Here is a 27,061-nt window from a genome sequence, read left to right as displayed (position 1 = left end):
TTGATAGGGCATGAATAACTGGATTTCATTTTAAGTTTAATCATCTCTTGCTGCTATTAATCTATGACCTTAAATGAATGAGAAAGGCAACCTTGAAATGCTCAGAAATATGATTTTTTAATGGAACATACTTTACACAATTATATATTGGTGTTGCAGATTACATGGGACATACGTGTACCAAAAAAGTATTCACTTATCTGGTATTTATCCTATATCTTTATTAGCTAGATCTGGCAACCCTCCATGGGAGTACCTGCATGGTACTCACCGTATTCTTACTCTCTATTGCTGGCCACGTCTACTGATCTCTTCTTCCACAGAACCCACGCAAAGGTGCCGCCCCGGCCATTGTTTCTGGGATCCTCCACGGGTATACCACATTGTGTGCCCAGAGTGTGGCTGTTGATGCTTCTCAAATGCTGAAACTCTCATTTCCCACACTGCCAATCACATGTGTGTTTCCATCCATGGACATTAGCTGAGCTCCTTGGACCTCCATGTGTGTTGTTAAAAGAGCTTCTGTACCTCGTAGAATGGCCCCTTTTCCACAACTCAGAAACTACTTCATGGTTCCAGACCATGCCGGCCTTCCCGGTTCCTTGTCTCTGACCCCAAGCCCCCAGGGGCAGTGCCCTCCGTGAGGTCCAACGCTTGTGCAAGTCAGGCAAACAGTGACTTCTCGGCCTGACTCTCTGCTCCATCAGCTATGCTCCGATACGTGTAAATAGGATTGGGCTCTGTGACTCCTCAACCCCGCCCCCCTCCCCCAAATGTCTTTCTCATAGCTTCCACATTCCCTTTGAACATGCCGGGTACATAGAAAGCTAACTCAGCAATTTTAAGAATTATGTATAGTTTAAAGAAAGTTTACAACAGCTTTGCTTATTTGATTATTGTTGAACTGAAATCTTCTTGTAACAAAGCACCTACCACTAACTATTATGTAATATGTATTATGTGATAATTCCATTTTGTGAGTTTAAAACTTAGCTACGAAAGAATCGTGACGATGTTAACTACATCTCTTATGGATAGGAGTATTGCCCTTTGTAAGATAATAATAGTTATCATAGCTATGGATATCATATTGCTTGTTGGGTTATACAATCCTAGAGAACAATCAGGAATTTATCAGTTCAGTTAAGGTCACCTGTGCTAACCGGTGGGTCCAGGTAGACAGACAGTGAATGCACCCGTTGGTCTCTCCCTTGACCATCTTGAGTGAACTCTTAGTTTATAGATGTCTGACCTTTGAAAGCGCTGGTTGATGACATGATACCAGAAGAATTTATAGTGGCAGTCTTGCCCAGATGGTATGTCGTGCTCCTCTCACGCCGTGTTTGAAAAGATAACACTTTTACTCCAGCCACTTCTTGAAGCAGGACAGAGTGATTTTCTTCCAAGACTTCAGCCAGTAAATCAGGTCTGCTGGTGTATAATTCCACATGAACAGCACTGACCTACAACTGGAATGATTATGATTGTTTTTAATTGATGCTAAGAAACAGGTGCTCCCCCTGACACAAGCCCTGACATTGTGCTCCTGTGTAACCAACAGCTGTCAGTGCTCACCCGAGACCCATGGCCCCCAGTGTGAATCCAGATACAACGACTGTGAAGACGGCTCCAAGGCGCTGTGTGTCCACGGCATCTGTGAGGACCGGGTCCGCGTACAGGCAGGAGAGGTGGGGCCTCTGCGGGAGTGACTCCTGAGAGGGAGTCCGGGTTGTTCGTCTCTCATCCTGTGTGACTACACACAAGCATGACCCTGTGAGGCTGCAGAGCGGAAATCACTGCCTGCCCTCAAGCAGGGCACAGGGGAGGAAGGAGAGGAGAGTAGTCCATAAATAAGCAGAGAACTGGACCCAGAAGTTAAGACACCATTATGTAAACTACATACTAGTATTTTCCTTACTCCTTTATGAATCTCTCTGTGAGGCATGGCCTTTTCTTGGCCTGTGAGTTTTAAAAGTGATGAGACATGGAAACATAAAAAGCTCGCTCTTGTCAGCAACACGGCATTTGGAGGAGTCTGCACCTTTTACCTGGCCCCTGTGACTGCTGCAGACTCTCTGAACCCATGGGCACCAGCACCCCTTGTCCTCTGGGGCCTGATGACCTTGACTCCTGGCCCTCCAGGTCGCCCAGCCCCTGCTGCTTGGCTTTGTCTGAGACATTTAGGTTGTTCTTTTTAGTTCTACTTTTTTTCTACCCACGTGATGGAAAATGGACCCTTCCAATGAGAGTGGTGGCGGTGGGGGGTGTGGGCAGGAGGGGAAGGAGAGACTTTCGGAAAGGAAACAAACAGAATTGATTTTCCAAGGTCTCTGCCTACAGGGGTGTTTTTCCCTCTAAAAACATAGCAGGCTGTTGACTGACTTTAATTATATTGACTTTCAGTTCTTGATTGTTGTTGCTTTTTCCCGGGCATGTTTGGGGCAAATTATAGGTTTCCCGTACTCTGAAATAAAGATGTTTCTCTCTGTGCATAGTCCGGCATAAATGCTTAATCATATGGGAGGAAAAGGAGAAGCAGCTTCATTGGCCTTATGGAAATGAATGTTAGAGGACAAACAGTTGGGGGCTCGGTGAGATTTTTCAAAGGCTTTTCTTGTTCATGTTCTTGATTATCTTTATTCACACTCTTGCCATCCTGCCAGCCCAAGTACAGCTGCATCTGCGATGCTGGGTGGACGTCTCTGCACGACGACAGCTCGCCCTGCACGCTGGACAGAGACGAGTGCAGCCTCCAGCCTGGGCCTTGTTCTGCGCTTGTGCAGTGTTTCAACACCCCAGGCTCCTTCTATTGTGGGGCCTGTCCCACAGGTACGTGGACGCGTCCACACCCAGCTAGAGGCACCACGCTAGGTTCTGCCTGCCAGCCAGGCAAGGTGCCAGAACCCGCTTCTTTCCGCTGCTGAAGGATAAGCAGACCCTTCTTAGGAGGCGTTCCCATCCAGTTTCATGTCCTAGCTCACTCCCTCCCACTCCCGACCATCTAACTGCTATTAGAATTCGACCACAGACATGGGAACTTTGTCCCCAAACTGTGCTAGAGTCAAATACTGGGGGCAGACACTTTATTTTATTTCTATGGCCAAACATTTTATTTCTGTGGCCATCAACTGACTAGAGTTGAGATCAAAAGATGCATGCTCCAGTCCCACCGTCCATACCAGCCAGGTGTTTGTAAACTCGGGCAAATGATTTGCCTTTTAGTATCTCCACTGGATTCTGGTCGTGCTCACCTGGAGGTGCCATTAGAAGCCCCTGTGTCCTTGCTGTCAGTCTGGATGTCCCGCTCCATCACAGACCCACACAGAGCAAATCTCCAGGGGACGTCACATGTGGAGTGGCTGAAAATATGGGCTCTGGACTCAGAGACTGTCTGGGTTTGAGTCCAAGCTTCGTCTCTTTCTATGTAGATATGAGATCATTATCATCCATTCAACGCATCTTTGTAGAGCGGCTACAATGAGCAAAACGGTGTGCTGGGTGCACTAGTAACAACCAACCAGACCTCAGAGAGTTTACAAATCCCATCTGCACAACCTGGGTGCTCTTAGAACGTGGAGTACAGAGAGAATATAGTAGTAGCAGCTGTTCTTTTATGGAAAAATCATTAAGGCATCGTGCTAGGCAAATTTAATTCTTGCAACTACAACAAAATCAAGAAATGGTAGGAATTAGCATTTTTCTCATTTTAAAATATAAGGACTTCAGGCTTGGAGAAGATAAATAACTTGCCCATGATCACATAGTTTATAAACAGCTGGGATCCAAACCCACATGTGCCTGATTCTGGATCTGAGCTGAACTGCTGAAGACTTTTATTCTGAATCACTGAGCAACCCCATCCATCTCTTGCCTCACTGAGTGACTTCTGGTCTAGTGAATTCTTCATGTTATACGTTTAGCTCTTGTACAACTAGAAATAAATTGAAAAAACACGTAAAGACTTTTTCCCTCTTAGTTCTCAGGGGCAAGCAAACTTTGTAAATAATCTCATTCTTGAAAGTAATTTGTCAGTCAGTGAAAATCTTTAAAAATTAGAAATTAGAAAAATAAACTATTTAGATTACAGGATGGGCAATGTGTTCTTACATTCTTCTTCTTATTGTTGGAGAGAAAAAAGAGAAGCAAAAGCTTTTTGTTTTCCTGTTAACCATCTTATTTTTTCCTGAATACCAAAGTTAATATATGCTGCTTATAAAATTTAAAGAAACTACAAAAATATGGGGGAAAATACCCATAGTTTTATCACTCAGGGGCTCACCACTAACATTTGTGAGTATTTCCTTCCAGCTTTTTTCTATACACTCATTTCTTCATCCACAATGTGATCATTTTCTTTAGTTATATTTTTAGAAGGGGTCTCTACTTATATCAAAGAAAATAAGTATCTTAAAGGGTATACCAGGTTTTAAATATTCTTATAAGTTTAGTCATCTGAATTATAAGTAATCAAACTCATAACGATTGAATAAAACAGAAATGTTTAAATTAAAATGATGTTCCCTATGTTCACCTTCAATCTCCTTCTCCTAATGAGACCACTGTTAGCAATTTGTTGTCTCTTCTACCTTTTTGTCTGCTGCTACAAACACGCAGGCACACAGGTAGGGTTTTAAAAAATTATTTCCCCAAACTGGGATCATACTCTGCATACTATTCTAAAATTTGGTCCTTTCACTCTTTTTTCTTTCTATATGTGTTTGCATGTTGCTAAAACTAGTTTTTAATATTCAGTGTTATAGATGAGTCATAATTTATTCAGCTCTGCCCATACTGACCATGGAGATTTTTTCCCCCCACTAAACGATACTGTAATAGACATTGCTTACCTATATCTTTATGCACTGGCAGTTTTAACAGTGTGGAATAAGTTTTAAGAAGTGGAATTGTTAGTCAAAAGCTTTGTATTTTAAGAAATTTAATGAACACTGCTAAACCTCTTTCATAATAGATTTTATTCATTTAACTTCTAACAGCCTATAAAAGTACCCCATTTGTCCACCTCTTTGCCAGAATTTGATTTTAAGAATGTAAAACAATTTTTGCCAACCTGACAGATAGAGCATATCTCATTTTAATCTATAGTTAATTACAGTTAAGCAGGTTTTTATGTTTTTGACTGCTTGCATTTCTTCTCTGTTGACTTGTCTATAGAGCTAACTTTTCAATTCTTATATTTCTAGGTTGGCAAGGAAATGGATACGAATGCCAAGATATCAATGAATGTGAGATGAATAATGGTGGTTGTTCTGTGGCTCCACCTGTTGAGTGTGTGAATACACCTGGGTCTTACCACTGCCAGGCCTGTCCACCAGGTGTGCCACCAAATTTCCTGATTCCATTACAGACAAAACACACGTTAGAAAGCAGCATATTGTGCTCCATTTTAAATAGGACTTCTGTCTAAGGAGGTACACGTAATAGTGCAGAAACTTTTACTTAACTTAAGGATTTGGGTCATATTCGTACAGCTGTATTATAAGAAAAAATTTTTTTTAAATTTGAGGATCAGTGGAAAACAAGAGGCCTTTACAAACTGTGCAATAGCCTGCTGAGATAATGCAAAATTTGAAAAGTTTTCCCTGTGGATCACAGACCTACATATCCATTGTTCCCACAAATAATTTATTAATATAATGCACTCATGAGAGCTTCTACCTATAACATTTACCAAATAACAAGCATGATAGTAGACATATAATACATGTTAGTTTCCCCTTTCTTCTGGAAAGAAGTCATTACTGTTCTTCTCTAATCTAAATTGAGTTACTATCCAAGAAGTTCAGGGAGTTCTAAGTGATAAACTGAAGCCCTGTGTGTTTTATTAACACGAAGCACCAGTACTTTGAACTTCTACAATAATTTAGCTCTAAGGTCATCTCTGTCACTGTCATGAAAAAGTGTCAACTTTTTTAGTGTCAGCACTTTGTAACACTAAGTTTCACATATCTTTTTATTTTCATTTTTTAATTGTCTCCTTAGAAACAACCCAGATCATTGTTCTGAAATCAGATTCTTAATTCTTGTTGCCCTTTTTTCTTCCTTATGGAATTTTGTTTATGACACTTGATATATTTACATTTTCTGTTTGATGATAACAGAAAATGTAATCATCTGTTCTCATCAGATGTTGGTCTGGTTCATGATACTTGATTCTCAGATGGGCATTCTTCTTGCATATTATTAATGTTGTTTGTCATGCCCCACGCTGGCTGTGATCAGGGTACCAGGGTGATGGAAGAGTGTGCACCCTTATAGACGTCTGCTCGGTCAATAACGGAGGCTGCCACCCACACGCGTCATGCTCCTCGGGTCCAGGTAAGGACTCATCTCTCCCTCTCATATGGGGTGTTTTAATATGACCTTCCAAAACAAATTAATTTTTAAAAACAAACTCTTCTATCCTCAAAATTCTTATTTTGATCTTCAAACCAAAAATGAATCCATGTTATAAAACTGTACATTGGGATTTTTTTAATGTAATGTAATTATGATCTGCTCTAATGTAGTAATTATTTCCCAAGATAATTAAGCTAGCAAATTAAATTATAACTGCATTCCAGGAAGCAGGAAGAAGAAAAGGAGGGAGGACATGTCCACTTCCTTTTAGGACACTTTTATTTCTATATCATTGGCCAGGACTGAGCCTCTGGGCCAAACCTGGCTGCAGGGGAGGCTGTGAAATGTAGTCTTTATTTCAGGTGCACATACCCCCAATTAAAATAAGGAGTAAGAAAGGGAAAAATTCATCTAGGATCATAACCAACACTGTCTGCAATACTGCGTAAAAGAAGCTTCAGCTCCTATTCCTTTTTAAAACACATGTTTCTAAATTTTCTCTCAGAAATGTACTCACTAACAGTGTATGAAATATACATTTACCCCCCTCTTGACAATAATGGATACTATCGTTTGTATTTCATTTTAGTCAATTTTATTGGCAAAAATTGCCTTCCCATTATTTTAATTTTGACTAAATCAAAGTTAAGGTGTTTTTTTTTTTTTTTTTTTTGCAAAGTTATTTCTTTTTAAATTAAAGTTTATTGGGATGATAATGGTTAGTAAAGTTGCATAGGTTTCAGGTGTACAATTCTGTAATACATCATCTATATATCATATTGTGTGTTCACCACCCAGAGTCAGTTCTCACTAATAATTAATACTTTTCATATATTTACTGGACATTTATTTTCTATTTGTTCATGTCTTTTGTTCATCTGCTTTGTTATTGACTTGTAAAATCTCATTCTGTACTGAGGACATTATTTCATTATCTGTCTTACATTTTATTTTCCCGGCATGTTGTTTTCATTTTTTACTTTTGTCATGGTATTATCTATTTAGAAGTTTAAATTTTTTATGTAGTCAAAAGAGTAAGTCTTTTCTTTTAGGATTTCTTCCCTTAGAATTAGTCCTGCCCACCTCTTTAAAAATAGTCAACTACATGTTCTTTTATCCTTTCATTTATTTTAAACATTACAGTCTTTCATCTTTTTGGGTTTTATTTTTATCTATAGCATCAAACAGAGATCTAGCTTGATTCTTTGTCCAAATGGGTGTCTGGCCCCAATTCCATTTATTGAATAATGTATCACATCTCTTGCTATTTCAAAATACCACTTCTATTTTTACTAACATGTCATAGATATGCACATATATAAAAAAAGATACGTGTATCTATATAACATATCACATATATCCATATATACTTTTGACTCTTTAAATGTTTATTAAATGACTAACAGCATAGCAAAGTGGTTAGGAGCATAGATTCTAGAAAAAGACTTTTTGGATTATGATTTTTCCCTTGGCTCCACCATATTCTCGCTGTGTGGTTTGTCTTCATGTGTAAATAGGGATAATAATAGTACCTATTTATCGGGTTCTTGAGAGGATCACGTTAGTCAGTCTATGTGCAGTGCTTGCGACAGAGGCCATCGTCATAAGAATATTCTTTGCTGCTGTCGACCCTCCATGATGAAAAACTCCCTTGGTGAACCTCACATTTGTGCACAACTCAGGACCATGAGATACAGATCAGTGTCAATCCATAAAGTACTGGAGATATGTAATGCCTTTCTTATTTTTAAGATAAAAATAGAAAAATAAAGATTCTAGTATTTTCTCCTTCACCCCTTGTCTTGTCTGCCCCTGAGAATATGTGGACTTCCTTGGCAATTTCTCTCCTAGACAGCAGAGCCTGAGTTTTGTGACTCGGTCTGAATCAAGGAGACCTGTGTTTACACTTTCGGTTTTATTTCTGAACAGGTTCCTTACCTCTCTGCTCCTGTCTCCCGGGATATACTGGAAATGGCTATGGCCCAAATGGATGTATGCAACTCAGCAACATTTGCCTGAGTCGCCCCTGTTTAAATGGACAATGCATCGTGAGTCCTTTATTCTTTCTGAGGAGATAGTACTTGAGAATAATTTTAGTTTCACATCTACGCAATACGTTTTCTGTGATTCACCAATTTCTAGGTAATGATTAAGCTTCAGATAAGGAACTGTCAGTTACTTTCTGATGAAAGGTAAGCAGTAACTTTAGTTCCCAGGAAAAACCAAAGAGTTAACTTTTTCTCTTAGTGATTAACAAAGTAGTAGCACAAAGCCTAGAGTTTGATCTAAATACATCCAACTTATACTTAGCAATCACCACTTAGATGAATTAACACAAGTTAGGCTCCTGGAAGATACTTGTGGCTCAATACCTGCTACACACATCACATAGCACCACTTTTCTTTATTATTTGCGATGACTCATGTTGATTGTCTATCCATTTGTTTTATGGCATTATGTTTTTTCTTTCCTTAGGAAACAGTCTCTGGTTATCTTTGTAAGTGTGAATCGGGTTGGGCTGGTATCAACTGCACAGAAAATATCAATGAGTGCCTGAGCAACCCCTGTTTGAATGGAGGAACTTGTGTTGATGGCATTAATGCTTTCAGTTGTGAATGCACACGTTTCTGGACTGGATCTCTCTGTCAGATTCCCCAGCAAGGTAGGCTCAGCATTTCTTATACCACAGATGCTCACAGTTGAAAAGTGTCATCGTTTAATGTGTGCTACTGCAGATTCTACTGAGCCTACTCTCTTATACAGTTGCTCAAATGCTTAAAACTAAGTCCTTCCTCACAGACATTGTATAGAAGTCACAAGGTAAATACATATCTCAATTTAAGCCAGAAGAACATTTTCCTCAAAGGAAAAATTAAATTAGTATTTGCCGTTTCCATTATGTCTATTCTGAAAATAAAATGCACGAAGGTAGTTTTCTAAGGGAGAGTTCTGTCTAGAGGAGCCATTTAATTTCCCTAGAGTATGCGACTTAACCATGTCACTCTCCAGCTCTACAATATACAGTGGCTCTCCATTGCATGTTGAGTAAAAATTGGGATTGTTTTTCAATTGTCCTCTAGGACCAGCCCTCACCCTACCCATCTAACCTTATTTTTCATTCATTCTCTAAAATTACTCCCCAGATGTCTTTCCTTACCGCCTGACTCCATGTACCACCCCTGATATCTTGGCTGTGTTCCTTTATTTGGGATATTTATCCCCCAAAACCTATCCAAATTCCTTCTTTGCTTCCCATCCAAATGCATCTGCCCCTCAGGAGTAATTCACATCCAGCCTCCTTCATAAAGCCTCTTGTGAGCACTTCGTCCCTCACTTATTACTCCCGATTCTGAATCAGCTCATTTACTGAGACTTTACTATGTGTTCAGGGCTGTGGCAGACCCTGTGGAGAAACAAGAAAGCATGAGTGTCTCCGCATATTACCTGCTTATTTACCAATTGAGGAGATAAGACTAACACAAAGTGGCAGAGAAGAGACAAAAACTAAAGATAAGAACTAAATTGTGTGGGGTCAACTCCAGTGTCACAGAGGTAGAGAGTGGGAGCCAGTGAAAAGACAAGGAGGCAGGGAAGGTCCTGGCAGAGATGAGGAGGCAACTGGACTTTAAACAAGAGCTGCTATTTGGGTGTCTGTAGAAGGAAAAAGGGGACGGGGGAGAAGAACAAATGTCAGGGCTTTTGTCTGCAGTGCAAAACCAAGATCTTTCTAAATATGTCAGCGGCAAGGAGTGAGAGTGGCCTAGCCTCACCCTGTCTGGAGTCTCGGAAAAGCACAGTTCACTTTCTTTCCCTTTGCAGTTTGTGGAGGGTCCCTCTCAGGGATGAACGGCAGCTTTAGCTACCAGAGCCCTAGTACTGGTTATGTTCATGAGGTTAACTGCTTCTGGGTTATCCGAACTGAAGAAGGAAAGGTAAGTGTTGTGTTTCCTGTCCAGCGTGTGTTTCATTTCTACATAGCAATATGCGATGTGTGTATATATTACATGAAGTACATATAGCGATAATTCATCTATCATACAGTGGGGACTTATTAGATGTCAGGCTTTGGTCTAGGTATTTTACATACTTTGCTCTAACCTTACACGACCTCTTTGAAATAAGTAAGAGCGTCTTCATTTGATAGATGAGATAATAGAAACACAGAAGTAGTTTAAAAAAACACACACACACACACACTCCATAGCTGGTAATTGAACTAGTCAGGTTTCAAAGTCAACTTTGTCTGGTTCCAAAGTCCATGCTTCGTCCGTATGGATGATTCTCTCCATGGGTCGGCCAATGCAAGCCAGTGATTTGTAAAGTCATGCTCTTGCTGAGACAGTAGTGTTTAAAGATGAGCACTCAGTAATGTTGCTTATTATGCAAACATAGGAATTGCTATGAAGGTGATTTTCTTGCCGGTGTCCTCTCTGGGCTACTGCACGTGCACATGTGCTGTGCTAATCGCCCCGCATAGGTTATATCGTTATTTTAAGGTTATATCGTTATTTAAGATAAGAGTTATTATCCTCATTTTACATATCAGGAAATGGAGCCTACAGCAGTTGAGAACTTTGTCCAGGGGCATGTGGTTTGCAAGTGTCATGCAGGGACTTGAACCCAGGCCATTCAGTGCCAACGACTTCGAACCACTGCATGAATGATCTTCAAATTAAGATCTGAGCCTAAGGTTTTCAGTGCTTTTCTCTCCAACATTAATTATTCAACTTTCCCCAGTATTTATTTCTCAACCAACTCCTAGACTCATTGAAATAAAGTTTGTCTGAATAGATAAGGGTTTCCCTTGAAGTCCTATTGACTTTTTCCAGCAAACTACTGTTACAGGGGTCACTGAACAAGGTCAGAAAACATTTTTTTCCCTTGAGAAGAGAGGACTGTTGGGGCCCTGGTAATCCCACAATAGAAAAAACTCCAAAATCAATTTCCCAGTGGGCATGTTATGTTAATTTCCTTCCTTCCATTTAGCTTTTATGAATTCTATTTCCTGACATTGAAAACATTTTTCTTTCAAGAAAAAATTATTTTGTGAAAAACTGTTGGTACTTGTATTATCAATTTGTAAGAAAATTCACTCTGTTTTTCTTGATTATTGTGATATTCTATCTTTTTATCCCCACTACAATTTATATAATCCAGTGGAGATTATTTATAAATCAGGATAGCTCAATTCATGAACACTTATTTGGTTTTCATTGAAATTGCTTCAAGGGCATGCATGATGTAATGTTGGGTAACAGATCTTAAAAATACCATAGCATAGAATTTCAAAAATATCCTGATATCCATTTTCATTAGTTGAATATTGTTGTGGTTTAAATCATCATGGAAATTAAATTCAATAGCCTTCTTTTGGTTGTTTGGCTGTTTTAAATGAGGTTGTCTACACAAAATCTTTTATATATAATTAACTAAATTACTATATTTGTCTGTATGTTCTAATGCTTTCACCTGGAGACACACTTCTGTGTTTATTCTCCCCTACTTGTATGCTCAGAACTCTTCATATTACCTTTTCCCATTCTCCACTCTTAATGATACACAGCCAATGAAGACTTGCAGACTTTACACATGTCTACACTGTGCCTGCTCAGTCTATACCTGGGTTGTCTATCTGGGCTGGGCATCAGTAACTTGCTGAGAGGTTCAGAGGCCCCTAAGGAATCAGCCTCTGTGGGGTCAGTGATGAACCCCTGTGTGTATGCTACAGGTTATTCAGGTGATCAAGGTATGAATTCTTGTGAGTGGCAGTATCAGTCAGTTACATTTAATTCAAGGTAGAGTTTTCAAATGTCCAATGTATTTTACTGATTTGGAAGCATTGTCAGCTATACATTTGGAGTACGTAAATCTATTTTATTAACTTATTGAATAACAGCTCACGGGTGTGAAGTTTCATTTATGCCAGATCAGTAAGTTCCAGAGATCTGCTGTACAACATTGTGTGTATTTAACAGTACACTTCAAAATATTGTGCACCTCACAGTTTGTTAAGGGAGTAGATTGTGTTCTTACGAGAGAGAAAGAGAGAGAGAGAGAGAGAGAGAGAGAGAGAGAGAGAGAGAGAGAGAGAGAGAGAGAGACAAGGAAACTCTGGAAGGTGTTGGATATGTCATTATGTTGATTGTGGTGATGGTATCACATGCGTTTGCATATGTCCAAACTCATCAAATTGTACACATTAAATGTGTGCAGTTCTCTGTGTACCAATTATACCTCAATAAAACTATTAAAAATCTATTTAATTAGCATTAAGATTTTGGCACCATTGGTTATGCATCTGGGGGAAAATAAGGTGGAATTTTACCTCACTCCAAAAAAAATGAGGTTTGATATATTTTGATATTAGTTGAAGTTAGGTCGAAGCATTTTGAATACAAATCGTTTAATAAGTAGAATTTTCATATGTGTTTGTGGATTGTTAGAAAATTACAGGTCTATTTCTTGAAAGTGACTCCCTATGAATGCTTCCTAATCAGTGGGAGAAATACTTTGGAATAACATGGGAATTAAAAAATAACGTATTGTGGCCTTTATGTTTTCAGGTGCTGCGTATCACTTTCACGTTTTTCCAGTTAGAATCAGTGAACAATTGTCCACATGAGTTTCTTCAAATTCATGATGGAGATTCCTCTGCAGCATTTCAACTTGGAAGGTTCTGTGGCTCCAGACTCCCTCAAGAACTCCTCAGTAGTGACAATGCTCTCTATTTTCATTTCTATTCTGACCATTTAAGAAATGACAGAGGCTTTACAATAAGATGGGAAACACAGCAACCAGGTATGTGTAAACATGGAGAAAAATAAAGCAAAATCTTGAGGTTATTAAATGTTTTTTGATCAATAGTAAACTTTTGGTTATATTAGATATCTGGAGGTCCAGTGTTATGATATTTTTATAATTATTTTATATCAAATAAATCTATAATGAATTTGTATTTGATTTTGTGTTTGGAGATAATAAAATGTGGATGAAATGAAAGAGATTAAAAGTCATGAGTCTTCACGGGTCCTTTATGAAGTTATTTAACAACATTTTTACAAGTTCAACTAGTAATTTACTATAGGGCCCTCCTTCGCTTAATATCCTTTATCTTAATGGCTATTTGATAATTTGTTGTTGTTTTTTGGTGCTTTATTTTTCTACTTTCAACTATGAAATTTTTATTTATTATTTATTTATTTATTTATTTATTTATTTATTTATTTATTTATTTATTTATTTATTTTTAAGGAGGGCGTAGCTCACAGTGGCCCATGCGGGCATAGAACCAGCAACCTTGGTGTTATCTGCACCACGCTCTAATAAACTAAGCTAACCAGCCACCTCCTGAAATTTTTAAACATACAAAAAAGTAGAAAGACCAATATACCAAACCTCAAATTCGTTTTTGAGTAGGACAGCTTTAGAGCCTCGTTGAATGGTAGAATTGACTAGTGAAGCTATCTGGTCCCGGACTTTTGCTTTTGGGAATGTTTGGATGACTGATTCAATTTCCTTATTGGGGATCAGTCTATTTAGATTTTCCAGTTCTTCGTGATTCAGCCTAGGAAGGCTATATGTTTCTAAGAACATGTCCATTTCTTCTAGGTTATTGAATTTGGTGGCATATAGTCCTTCATAGTATTCTTGGATGCCCAATTCATTTTTCAATAAGTTGGTGGATCTATTTCTGGAATTTCTCATTTTTACTATTGGTCTATTTATCTGTCCTTGTACCACATTGGTTTAATTACTGACACTTGAAATCTTGTAGTGTAAATCCTCTTTGTTCTTTTAAAATACACTAGATCTTTTACATTTCCATATAAATGTAAGAATCAACTTGTTAATGCCCCCAACCATCTGCTGGGATTTTGTTGGCATTGCATTGAATCTATAATCAACTTGGGAAAAAATGACTTCTTAGAAATATTGACCCTCCCAATCCATGAACAGGGATTGTCTCTTTATTTTCTTAGTTCTCTTTTAATTTATCTTAGCAATGGTTTATAGATTGCCATGTTTACTCATTCCACATCTTTTGCTAGTTTTTTTCTAGGTATTTCATATTTTGTGTAATGTTAAATTACATTTTCCCCTAAGATTTCATTTTCCATTTGTTAGTATACTGTATTTTGCCATGTATAATGCCCACTTTTTTGCCCAAATTTGTGAGGGAAAAATAAGGATGCACATTATACATGGGTAGTACTAATTACTTTTCCCTGAAAGTTTGGGCAAAAAAGAATGTGGGTGTGCATTATGCACGGGAGCACATTATACACAGCAAAATACGGTATTTGTATTTTATTATGAATGAGGTTGAACATCTTTTCATATGTATAAAGGACATCTGCATTTTTTCAGTGAACTCTGTATCTCTATTTTTTTAGAATATATTAGGGATAATAACTGAATTATATATTACATTTTTCCCAGTTTCCCATTGACATTTCACTTTGCTTATTTTATTTTTTTTATGATAATGTTTTTAAGTACTACTGTGTTTCTCTGAAAATAAAACCTAGCTGGACCATCAACTCTAATGAGTCTTTTGGAGCAAGAATTAATATAAGACCTGGTCTTATTTTGATATAATATAAGACCGGGTATAGTATAATATATAACATAATATATTATAATATATAATATAATATATATAACATAATACCAGGTATAATTTAATATGATATTAAGATGGGGTCTTATATTAATTTTTGCTCCAAAGGACACATTAGAGCTGATGGTCTGGCTAGGTCTTATTTTCGGGGAAACACGATTAAGTTTTGAAAAAGTCTCTTTCTCTGAACAACTGAGATGTTTTGTCATTAGAAACAATGAGAATCATGTAACTGATTTGTTTTACTTTTTACCTTGGCGGCAAAATTTTTTTTCCAAATAACCTACATAATTATGTAAATCTCATATCTTGCATATTTGAAATGTCACCTTATTTTTTTTCTCTAATTTATATTTATCGCAGTATAGATTTTTACTTAGCATTTTTATTTTTTGATTTTGCAGTAGCACTTCTCATAAGCCTGGCTTAGCCCTTCACTCGCTCCATTTCTGGGCAAATAGCTCAACCACTATAGGCATTTGAATTTCATCAATTATAAAATGAATGTTTTAACAATATCATAGTGTTAAGAAACCTTCTCAAATGAAAATTCTGTAGTGCTTAACTATTCTCATGTGTAAAATGATCTGGTTTGTAGAAAGACATAGAGGCTGAGAGAAGTTCAGAATTTTGAAGGAGTTAATATACAGAATGAATCTCCCTCCAAGTGAAAAATAAAATGAATCTATCATCCCATTATTCATCCCTTAGACAGTCAGCACTGTATTTTAAATCATATCATCATGTGATGGCTGATAAGCGTAGAGCTCACCACATGGGTGATTCATGTATTTATCAATTGGTGCTTCTAGACTTACAACTTTATCAAACCGGAAAACTGAAAGTCTTGTTTAATTTACGAGGGTGTCCAAAACTGTACATAGTGATTCAAATGAAGTTGGGCTTCTCACAGCAAGGGCCAGGTTAATTCTACATGAATTATATTTTGTATATAAATGTAAAGTTATTTTTTTCTTCTTATTTTAGAGTGTGGAGGTATACTGACAGACACTTACGGTTCTATTAAGTCTCCCGGATATCCTGGAAACTATCCCCCAGGAAGAGATTGTGTCTGGAGAGTTGTAACCAGTCCTGGCCTTCTGATAACATTTACTTTTGGGACCTTGAGTCTGGAGCATCATGATGATTGCAGCAAAGATTATCTTGAGGTAAACAATTATATTTAGCTAGAACCTATCATGCTATGATTAGAACTCAGAGAACTATGGTTTGGTGGTGCCCAGGGATGACCACAGTTCATTAGCAATAGTTAGATGCATTCTTCAATAGGCAGCCAATGTCTAAGTTTAGCTAAGTCCGTATTCTTAATTGGGCCAACTTGTTACTTCTTCTGGACTCCATTCGAATCTGGAAGAGACTGACTTGCTTTCCCATTATTTCCTGGAAGCCCGGTGCCCATGGGACTAGCAGAATTAATGAAACACTAAGTAATGGCTATCTTCTCCAATGCAGATTTAAATCTACAGTTGTCTGTGGCAAACTGACAAAAGCTGTTATATTCAAATGCCACATGCATATAGGTATACAAAAAATTTGGCTCTCCATTTGTAGACTGAAAAGATCATTGAGAAGATTGAATTCTTCTGTTGTTCCTGTCTTAGAGAAATCCCAGTACCCCTTTCAGTAGTGATAAAAGACACCATGCTTGTCCAAGCCCGTTACAGAGGAATGGGATGCTATGGAATTATTCGTAAAGGGTAGAAGGGTGCCACTGTCAAAAAGGGATCTTCACAAGTTCAAGTCATTAGTGATTTAGCAGTGCTGCTGGATTTGAAACCTTTGGGAATCATTGGAAAATCTACCTTTCCCTGGAAAATTTCATCAAGACAGTCTTTTGAATGTAGACATTGAAGTGAATTTTCTTGAAATTAATTTTCAGTAAATCCCATCAAATTAAATGTAGAAGTATTTTTTTCATTCCTATGTATTAATTTGGGTACACATATAATAGAAAGTATCAATCACTCTGATAATATTGAAATGCCTCTCATTTCTCTACAAGCTACAATACTTCAAGGAAGGTGTTACATATAGGAATAAAGTAATGCTACTCTATAATTCTGCTGTCAATAGAAAAAGTAATTTAAATGGACAAAATTGGCCACATTAAAAGATTATTTAGTCCTTTTGCTGCCTTGGTGTTCTATGTATTACAGAATTTGCAATTATAACACAATTATAGAGAGGTTAACATCGTTATTTAACAGATGTTAAAACCAACAATTAAAAAAGGATGTATAAGGCCACACTTTCAGAGTGGTGGTACTTAATTACTATTAATGTTGTACTTTTTAAATTCATTATGCCGTATTTCTGTTGTGTCTAATCTGACTTCACCTTTTTCACCTCTGATCCTCCCGAATACCTAGACCAACTTGTGAATCAGTTGACATGGCTGGCATTCATTCTACTATTTTCTTTGCATATATTCATCCTCTTCTTGATTCCTGGGGATTCATAATCGCAAAACAAATGCCTGGAAGTGGTGATCCTAGGAAAGAAAACACTAAGATTAGTAACATCATGAGAAAAAATTGAAGTATACATCCAGCCTCTGAATTGAAATTCGGACAGATGATAAGACATCAGGGATGATGGAAGAAGGAGTCTATCCTCTACTGAACCCCGGCCTTGTGTTCCATATATACCGTATTTTGCCATGTGTAATGTGCTCCTATGTATAATGCGCACCCACATTTTTAGCCCCAACTTTCAGGGAAAAAACCTTTTGTTTTAATTTTTTAATTCAAAATTTTATTTGTTTACATTTAGGTACTTGTTTTTTTTGTATTATAAAGGAATTTTAGCATTTATTTTTTAACATATTACGGTATAAGAAATTTTATGTACTGGTCAGAATTTTACGATATTTATGCATCATCGAAGGCCAAGAGCTCTTCGTCATTGAAAGTTTGTTGTTAGTTCAACAAAACCGATCATCATATTCCAGGGTATAATTTTGCATATGGATATCATTATTGATTTCTAGAGTTATACTTTTAACCCATAAGCATAAATAAAAGAATTAAAAACATTTATATAGATAACGAAATTAGTACTACCCATATGTAATGCACATCCTTATTTTTCCTCACAAATAAGTGCACATCATACACAGCAAAATACGGTACATATATGTGAATGGAAAACTTCTCAGAGCCATTACTTTTAAATGACGGAAATTAATGTACGAAGTGATTTGGGTTATTAAAATCTGACCATTAAAGCTTAATGATTCATTTTTTTTTGTTTTAGATCCGAGACGGTCTTTTGACTCAGGATCCTGTTCTTGGGAAATTCTGCACCACTCTCTCTGCCCCACCACTCCAGACTACAGGTCCCTTTGCCAGAATTCATTTTCATTCTGACAACCAGATTAATGACCGAGGTTTCCATATCACCTACTTCACCTCACCTTGTAAGTAATCTGATCATTGGGAGCTGACTATGAATGTCAAAGGACAGTGCTAAGCTTATATCTGTTTTATGTTTCAATGTGATGCTGCAGATAACTTACTTTCTTAGACTCATAACATGCGTTTGTAAACATTTCTCTCAGTTCAAGATTTTTTCTTTGTCTTCCCAGTGTTCTATTATTTATGCTACCATACCCCTGGATCCCTAAATGATGGGATCCACATTATGGTAGATATGTGTGAGGCACCTACAGTTGAAGAATTCAGACATTCATTCCCTAGCTGTGCTCAGTGTTCCCTTGTGAGCGATGATGCTCATGAGAGAAGTTATGTCTATCTTGACATTTGTCAGGTTTTGTTGCCAGTATGTCTTGAATTTGCACTGATGCTTTAAACCAAACCAACAAGAAAACAAGAAACTATGAAATGCTCTATGATTTTTATTTTAGGACTATGGAGTATTGTGTTCTTAACACACAACATTGTGCCTTGATGAGAATTCACAGGGTAGAAACACCATTTAGTTCTCAACATTAGGAAAAATAAGAGCGAACATCTTTTTCTGGTTCCCTTTCTCCATTTACTTTGGCTTCAGGCTGAGTCTACAGCTGACCTCCCATAATTTGTGTCATCCATACCTGTTTTTTTGTGCATAGCAACTCCCCTGACCACCTCTTGCTATCCTGTATTCATTATTCCTTTAATCTGATTCATTTTTCTGGTTATATATTATATGTTCTTACATGTATTTCATAAACTGCCTCAGATCTTCTTGGAATGAAGGAGATTACAAATATATTTGAAAAGCAATTTGCAGAAGAGGATGTTAGATGGGAAATCAGATCATGCATCTCTACACCTGTTTCTTTAGGCAGTACCTCAAATACACATCAAACTGGAAATCTTATAATTAGATAAGATATATAAATATATTAGCCTGTACAGGGTAAATAAAGTGGGCATATGACTGCATATGTATGTGAGTAAGTTTTTCAAAACTGTATCTATTGCCTGGGAGCCAGAGGAATGGCCACGCACATGACCTCTTCCTCCTCTTCCCGTTCTCTTTAGCGGATCTGCATTGCGGAGGGAACTACACAGACCCAGAGGGTGTTCTCTCTGAGGACTTGTCTGGACCTTTCACTCACAACAAACAGTGCATCTATATCATAAAGCAGCCCGTGGGAGAGCGAATAGAGGTCACCTTCACCCATGTGGAGCTGGAAGGTCAGAGTGGCTGTTCTCAGAGTTACATCGAGGTAACTTTCTCTACTCGGTGGCCCTTAGATGATGTGTTTTCTATTCTGGAAAGCAGTGGTCTTCAAATGGGTGTTGGGCCAGCAGCACCGGATCTCCTGCAATGTAATTCTGTGCCCTGTTCCAGATCAACTGAATCAGAACCTCTAGGGGTAGGCTCAATGAGCTGTTTTAACAGGCCCTCCAGGTAATTCGGATGCAGGTTGGAGTCTAAACGCAGCTATTCTAGAGAGAATGGAAGAATTTGCCAAAAATAGATATAGGGATGATGAAACAGGAGATTGGTGAATAGCAAAGGACAAAATTGAAAGCTGAGACTAGAAACTCATAATAATGCTAAATAACAAGCTATTCAACTGAGTCCTAATAACGAAGGTGACTGACTGCAAATAAGTAAGACTAATAGGATTCACTAACAGGATACAGAGATTGTCCAGGACAATTTTTTATGTGATGGAACTCAAGCCAGAAAAGTAAAAGGATTTGCCCAGGTGAACTAGCGAGTCAGTGGCAGCCAGTTAAGTTAAAGCATTGAATAACTCTTGTTCTAAAGTTCAGATTTTTTTTCTTCATTAGTTCTGTTTATTCTCCTTCAGAAAACTTTAATTCTGATTTAAGTGCGTGTAATGGTTGTAACAAGAGTATCTGAAACAAAAAGGCAGTTTTTGTTTGCCTGGCCTGGTATTTCTTTTGCTTAATTATTGGTCAAGCCACAAATTAAAGTGCTGAGCAAGAGAAACAAAATACTTTTTGTGGAGCACAATCATTTTATATAAACTCAGAGAGGCACTGACAATTTTGCTTGCTCATGTAAGTTAGACCAACTCACTTTTCCAGGAAAAACCTATATAACCTCTTGCCCTCATCCCTCCTTCACATGTAGAGAGAGGAAACAGAATTTTAGCATAAGATCTAGACTTAGCTGAAGAGTGAAGTACATTGCACACAGCAATATATATTTTTTTAATTCAGAGAATTATTTTTTTCCCTCGGATGGTGAGGTGAATGTGTCTATTCATTAAATTTGTGTTTTCTAAAATCTCTCATAAGGTACATTAAAGTTTTATGCTATGGAGCAATTTTAGATATTTTTTATATAAAAATTAAACATCTGTTTTCCAACCTCTTTTTTTTTTCTAACTTTGAGAACAGTAAAAATAACTCACACATAGAGAATACTTATTATGTACCAGGTGCTCTTCTAAGACTTTAAAATACTGTAATAAATTAAATAAATAACACCTACTGTTTTCTAACTGCCTGTCAGATATGGTACATGCTTTACTTGAGTTACATTCATTGAATCTTCACAATCATGATTCCTATTTTTTTTTTTTTTTAAGATTTTATTGGGGAAGGGGAACAGGACTTTATTGGGGGAACAGTGTGTACTTCCAGGCCTTTTTTTCCAAGTCAAGTTGTTGTCCTTTCAATCTTAGTTGTGGAGGGTGCCGTTCAGCTTCAAGTTGTTGTCCTTTCAGTCTTGGTTGTGGAGGGCGCAGCTCAGCTCCAGGTCCAGTTGCCATTGCTAGTTGTAGGGGGTGGAGCCAACCATCCCTTGTGGGACTCGAGGAATTGAACTGACAACCTTGTGGTTGAGAGCCCACTGGCCCATGTGGGAACCGAACCAGCAGCCTTCGGAGTTAGGAGCATGGAGCTCTAACCGCCTGAGCCACCGGGTCAGCCCATGATTCCTATTTTTGATAGTAGGAAACTAAGGCTCAGAGAAGTTGTTATTTACCCATGGTTGCATGTCTGGGGAGTGGTGGAGCTGAGAATTGATTTTCCCAGTTCTAGTTGTACTGTTCTCTGATAGGAACAAAACTGCAATAATGTAGCTATGACTCTTAAGAGGTGGCTCACCTTCTCTAGGGAGGAAGCGCTCATGAATTTCCCGATTCCATAACTGGCTCCCTAGTCACAGGACTATAACATGGACCCAGAATCAATGCTTTTCTCAGGGAGGCAAACACGTAACTCTAATTTTCAGGGAAATCTGAATATCTTTCTATAGATCCTTTCTGGTGGTTCTAATGGCTCTAAGGATTTATCAAGGCATCTGGAATGATATATCCTCTCTAACTTTGCCGTACTCTTTAACTGAATTTTATTCAGGAGTTACATGAATTCCTCTGAATTAATTGTTCTGAAAAGTTATCACAAAAAATAATCATAAAACTAGCATTGAAAGATTTAGTTTTGTAAACTAGAATGGCAGAATATTTTGTAGCCAGAAAATGATTAGAGTTAATTCATCTAAGTTCTTATTTTAGTTCAGTCATTCGATTACTATATAACTTTGGACAATTCTTTGTCTGGATGCCTCAGATCCTGTCTCTGTAAGATGCCCTACCTATTCCTCCAACCTTTGTGAGGATAAATCAAGTAACTGAATGATAAAAGAAGCTTGAAGAATTTAAAACATTATACAAATGCAATTTTCCCAGGCTGAATTTCCAACTTCTGCCTTGTACTTATCAGTTCTGAGACAGCTGATGAGACCCTTTCATGGTTGGCCACTTGATATATCAACATTCTGATGTGCACACACATCGACAAAGCCTTTATCAGATTTCCCTCAAGGGTTGTTGATGAAAAAAATAAAGTAACTCTCTTATTAGAAAGACAGGTCATGTACAATAATTTGAATAATTGAATGGACTTTTCTATTATATTCTTGACCATCCTAAAGGAATACAACCAATTAATTTATAGAATTTTAGCACCATCAAGGGCCTCAGAGGTCATCTAATCTAAATCCTTAATTTTACAAATGAGGAAATTGAGGTCACAAATGTCATATTGTGTTATTGTCACAATGGGATTTAGATGTACCTACATGGGATTCTAGACAGACCTAAGTTGACTTAGGTCAAAATTCTCTTGTCATTAAATCACATCTATCCATCAGGAAAATTTGTGAACTAAGCCCATTGTTTAAAAAGTAGATCCACTTCTTTTTATGTCCTTCCAACAGTGGTCATTGGGAGAAAGTGATACTGGAACCAAACTCATATGACATTATTATGACTCAGTATATCATTCCCCAAAATGGTAGTTTCATTTTTAAAAGGTATACCGAAAAAGTGAAATCTTTAAGCAAAGACATTAAAAAAAAAATGTCTCGTTACCATGTGAATATGTCCTCTAAATGAAGATTAAGATAGCATTGCCTCTTGTATCCCTTTCATGTGTAGTGTGGATTTAAAAGAATTTTGCTCAGTTAGAGAGCTCCATAATAATTTATTTGAGAATACAATTTGACTAAAAAAGATAATAAATGTGTTATTGCCCAGACACAGTGTAGCATAGCTTTCTTTTTCTTTTTCTTTTCAAACAAGAAGCATACATTTATGTGTTAATTTTTGGATTTACATATCTCTAGCAACTAAATTTTCTACTGTTAAAAACATACATTGCCCATGGGTGGTGTGATGTGTCTGGTAACAAAAGAATGTAAGAACTGTTAGTTCATCTGTTTTTGTCTAAGAGAGCTTTTAAATTGTATAGAACAGTTTAATGCAGCATCTTTCCAGAATAAAAAGCAGCACCTCTCATTAATATTTCACAAGGGATTTAGGCAGAACTCTGAGTGAAAGACACATTACGTAGTAATGAAAGTTTAATTTTTAATCTCAGAGAATGCAAATAGTAGGCTGAATAATAATTTCAGAAGCCTATATAATGCTAAGGTCTAAGCTTGAAATGAGGTGTGGAAAAATATGAATTGACTTGTCCACCCCAGCAAATCTCTTTGACCAATCCCATATTATCTGTCTCTGGCCCCACCAATACTCTGAGGAAGTGGAAAGGGAAAACTACAAGAAAGACTGATAAGGGAAGAGCAAGGGGAAGTGTCTTCTGGGGAAACAGGAGGGCTTCTGGGTAAGTTATTCTTTCTTAGAAGGGAAAAGCAAACAAAGATAAATGACATAGAAAAGTTGAAAACTATAATTAATAAGATAGGCAGAAGTAAGTTACATTAAATTTGGTTTCTGAAATCTAGGGCATGTGTACCAATTCTATAAGTGTCATTAAATGACAAGTTCATCCTATTTTAGACTTCTTGCCAATCCCAGTAAATTCACAAAGCAGAAAGTGTACACATATCTCTTTATCGTGCAATACAACTAGAAATTATTCATAAAATATCTAAAAGAGCCAACTACTTGGAAATCTATAAACTCTCTCCTAAATAATTACTGGGTCAAGGAAGGAAGTAGAAAATGAAATACAATTTAAAAAATAACAAAGAGAAAATGCTATACTCCTATATCAAGACATGATGAACTCAACTCTCAGGTAAAATCTTTATTTTAAAGAAGGAACCAAAAAATTGGGACGTGGGTGAGGACAAGGAGCTGAAGACCTGTTTTCCCTCGGAAGCTTTTCTCACCTTCCACCTCTCTCCTTGCTTCTACTCCCCACCTCCATCACTCCCAGCTGGCCCTGCACAGCTTTCCGTCTTCGCCATTCAAGTTCGCGAAGGACTTCTTTTGTGTTTTGCTGGCATTGAAGCTATTCAGCTCCAGGCTTGGGATTGGTTGAGGGACGGCTGTGATGGTTGGTCTGCCTGGACCTACTTGTTACCCTCAAGGGAACGTGCTGGTCAGTCTTGTGACTGTGATTCACAGAGTAATTCTTAAGGGTATAAACCCAAATGGCAAAGAAAGAATAGACAAACCTTTGACAACAGCAGCTGGAACACAGCCACAGCAAAAACACCAGAGCAGGCAGAGGAGTATCGTTTCCCCGTTAAGTACATATTGAAATTAATTTCAGTTCAGAGAAATATGTTTCTAGAGATGCCCCCATCCAAAAATAAGCGGGGGCAATAAGGAGATGTTCAGTCATTTGCATTCTTTAGCATATTGGATTTCAGTTTCTGTCAGAGACTGGAAACATTTGGTTTGTTTCTTAGCTCTGTTGTCAACACAGTTTTTCTACAATTGCGCAGCCATCCTGGTGCTTTTTAATGAAGTGATAAAATGTGCCATGGCTCAGGTGAAATTTATTGTCTGAATCATACCTTTTTGCTGTAATATTTAAGGAAAAATAAGGCTGTTTTTTAAAAAAAGTAGTTTATTTAGAAAGTATCATGTAAACAAATTGTACCACTTTGTTTTTCTTTTTATACAAGACAAATGATGCAATACTGAAACCACTCATGAAGACTGTGCTTCTCCAGAAAGTTGGGATTTTTAAAAGAACCTCTGTGACCCATGCATGATTAGTAAAAATTTCCTTTAAGGCAAAAAGGTGAGCGTAGTGGGAGCCAGGAAAAAGACTGAGATGGTAGCTCCACCTGGCTTTGGAGTTGTGAGAGACTGTATAGAACAGAGCTTTCATGTAGGAGTTGCATGTTCATGGGGGACCCACAAATCCAGTGGAACAAGTGAGGTGGAGAGCAGTGCATGGGAAGAAGAGGCTATGGAAAGGGCATCGGTCAGGAATGGCACAGACTATTTGGACAAATTGAGAGGATGGCTGTGCTCTGTGATATAAATGAAAGCAATATTGCATGGAAACATGATGAAGGACTTCAACTCTCTGTTTCACTAAAGGCAGGGCATTTACCATCAGTCAGCCTCAGTTTCCTTGTCCGTAATAGAACTAGTAATATCCCTCTTTTCAGGAGAATTAAAAGAGGTCATTTATTCATTTATCTGTTCATTCTCTATTTGTCAAACAACTTAGATGCCAGGTACTGTGCAGGGGGGTGGTTGTGTCAAATAGATATTAAACTAGTAAGCACATGACTACATAATTTCAACTTGGGGAAAATACCGTGAAGGAAAGAATCACAACTATGAGAGAATAGCAGAGCCCCTGATTTTAATTGCGTGGTCAGGGGGAGCTCCCCGAGGATGTCACCTCTGGGGTCTGATGACGAGAAGGAGCCAGTAATGCAAAGAGCCAAGAGAAGGAGGATTCGAGGCAAGAGGCGCCAGCATAGCCTTAGAGACTGGATTGAGAAAAACAAACAAAAAACAACTTGACAAACTCAAAGAATTAAAAGTAAACTAGCACGACTAGAATTACAAAGGAGAAGAGGAAAGAAACAAGAGTGGGGCAGGAGCTAGATCTTGTATGGCTTTGCAGGTGGCAGTGAAGAACTTAACTTTGTTAAATGACAAGGGACAAAGAGGAGAATGTCATTAGTGCAGCGCCCGGCCCGCCAGTGAGTGGTTGCTGCAAGTTAACGTGATGATGGCGATGGTGATGGGAAAGAGAAGGTGACGTACTGGAGTTTGCAGTCATGTAGGGACACATTTCTAGGTAAAACTAGACATGTATTCCTGATTATAGAAAAGCAGATTTAAAAAAAAAAAATCAGGTAAAGGATAAGTTTACTAACAGAGCTATCTGAAGTAGCACTCTTTCATGAGGTGTACAAGGTTTTAAAATTTTGACTATGAAATCATGAAACATACTAATGAATAATGAAGGAGGATAACCTAGGAAAATAATTTTTCGTCCCTGTGTAGCTTCTTACATCTCTTGTGCCTCCCCTGTTTTATTCTCTCAATGGGGTGGGGCCACACTCCCTTTGCTGTGTACCCAGACAAACGCAAGGCTAGTTTCTAGGACCCAGTCTTTATTTTATCAGGGGCGTTTCCGCCTGACGCTCATTTCACAAGAAGCCACATGTTACACACCACTGCCTAGTAGGGTTCTGAGTTCAGCTTCTGGTTGGGTTAAGCCCAAGTACCAGCATATTTGGTTTGCTTGGAAGTAAAGTTTAATAACTTAAATAGATTTTGAAATTGTTATATAAAAACAAATCTGGACACATAACTGATACAAACAAATAAACACATGCATTAAGGCGTAGTTTTGGGACCTGATCCATTACAGATGTTAAATCTTACCCTGACTGGGCTCTAAAACTCACATTTAAAATTTCAGATAGACTGTGTCTTTTGGCCCAGTTAATTTTAGTTCTCGCTATAGGCTAAAAATCATGGGTCATGGGTTCTATATTGGGTCTCTGGGCCTGAAACCACCAATGTTTGCTGGATGAATAAGGCACACAATGAAAAGTCTGGGCCTCGTCCACAGAACACTGAATTGGTCCCTGTCATTTTGTCGCGTCCAGCACAACATGGGCAGTGAGGGTGCGAGAAGGGGCAGCTTTGGGTTAAGTTTTTAAGAAAGAAACATACAGAGACTTAATGCAGTTAAATCTCAGAAGGCCAGGGGTCTCACAGTTCTGAAAGACTGGAGCCCAGAACAAAGCCGACTGGAGGTTTTTATTGATAAGTATACAAGGGAGTAGCAGTGTTTTTGGCACGGTCTGTGAGACTCACTTATCACGTTATAGAAACAACCCAAACCAATTATGTTGATCTTCAAACAGCCGAAGCAGAAAGTCCTTGAGGTGAGGTA

General features: G+C 37.9%; 1 protein-coding gene across 1 annotated transcript in view; it reads left to right on the top strand.

Annotated features, from left to right (window-relative positions):
* Positions 1-27,061, top strand: part of CUBN (cubilin) — a 245,413-nt gene that overhangs the window by 10,800 nt on the left and 207,552 nt on the right. The window contains exons 7-17 of the mRNA XM_074324816.2: positions 1,562-1,688; positions 2,664-2,829; positions 5,202-5,333; positions 6,241-6,336; positions 8,287-8,405; positions 8,834-9,020; positions 10,178-10,290; positions 12,922-13,156; positions 15,966-16,147; positions 18,255-18,417; positions 19,487-19,674. Coding sequence (XP_074180917.2) covers positions 1,562-1,688; positions 2,664-2,829; positions 5,202-5,333; positions 6,241-6,336; positions 8,287-8,405; positions 8,834-9,020; positions 10,178-10,290; positions 12,922-13,156; positions 15,966-16,147; positions 18,255-18,417; positions 19,487-19,674 — 1,708 coding nt within the window. The remainder of the gene's footprint in view (positions 1-1,561; positions 1,689-2,663; positions 2,830-5,201; positions 5,334-6,240; positions 6,337-8,286; positions 8,406-8,833; positions 9,021-10,177; positions 10,291-12,921; positions 13,157-15,965; positions 16,148-18,254; positions 18,418-19,486; positions 19,675-27,061) is intronic.

Source organism: Rhinolophus sinicus, chromosome 1 (assembly GCF_057876585.1).
Source record: "Rhinolophus sinicus isolate RSI-liver-muscle chromosome 1, RSI-T2T, whole genome shotgun sequence".
In the NCBI taxonomy this organism is placed as follows: domain Eukaryota; kingdom Metazoa; phylum Chordata; class Mammalia; order Chiroptera; family Rhinolophidae; genus Rhinolophus; species Rhinolophus sinicus.
Note: the sequence above shows the minus strand (reverse complement) of the source record. Positions and strands in the feature narration are given on the sequence as shown.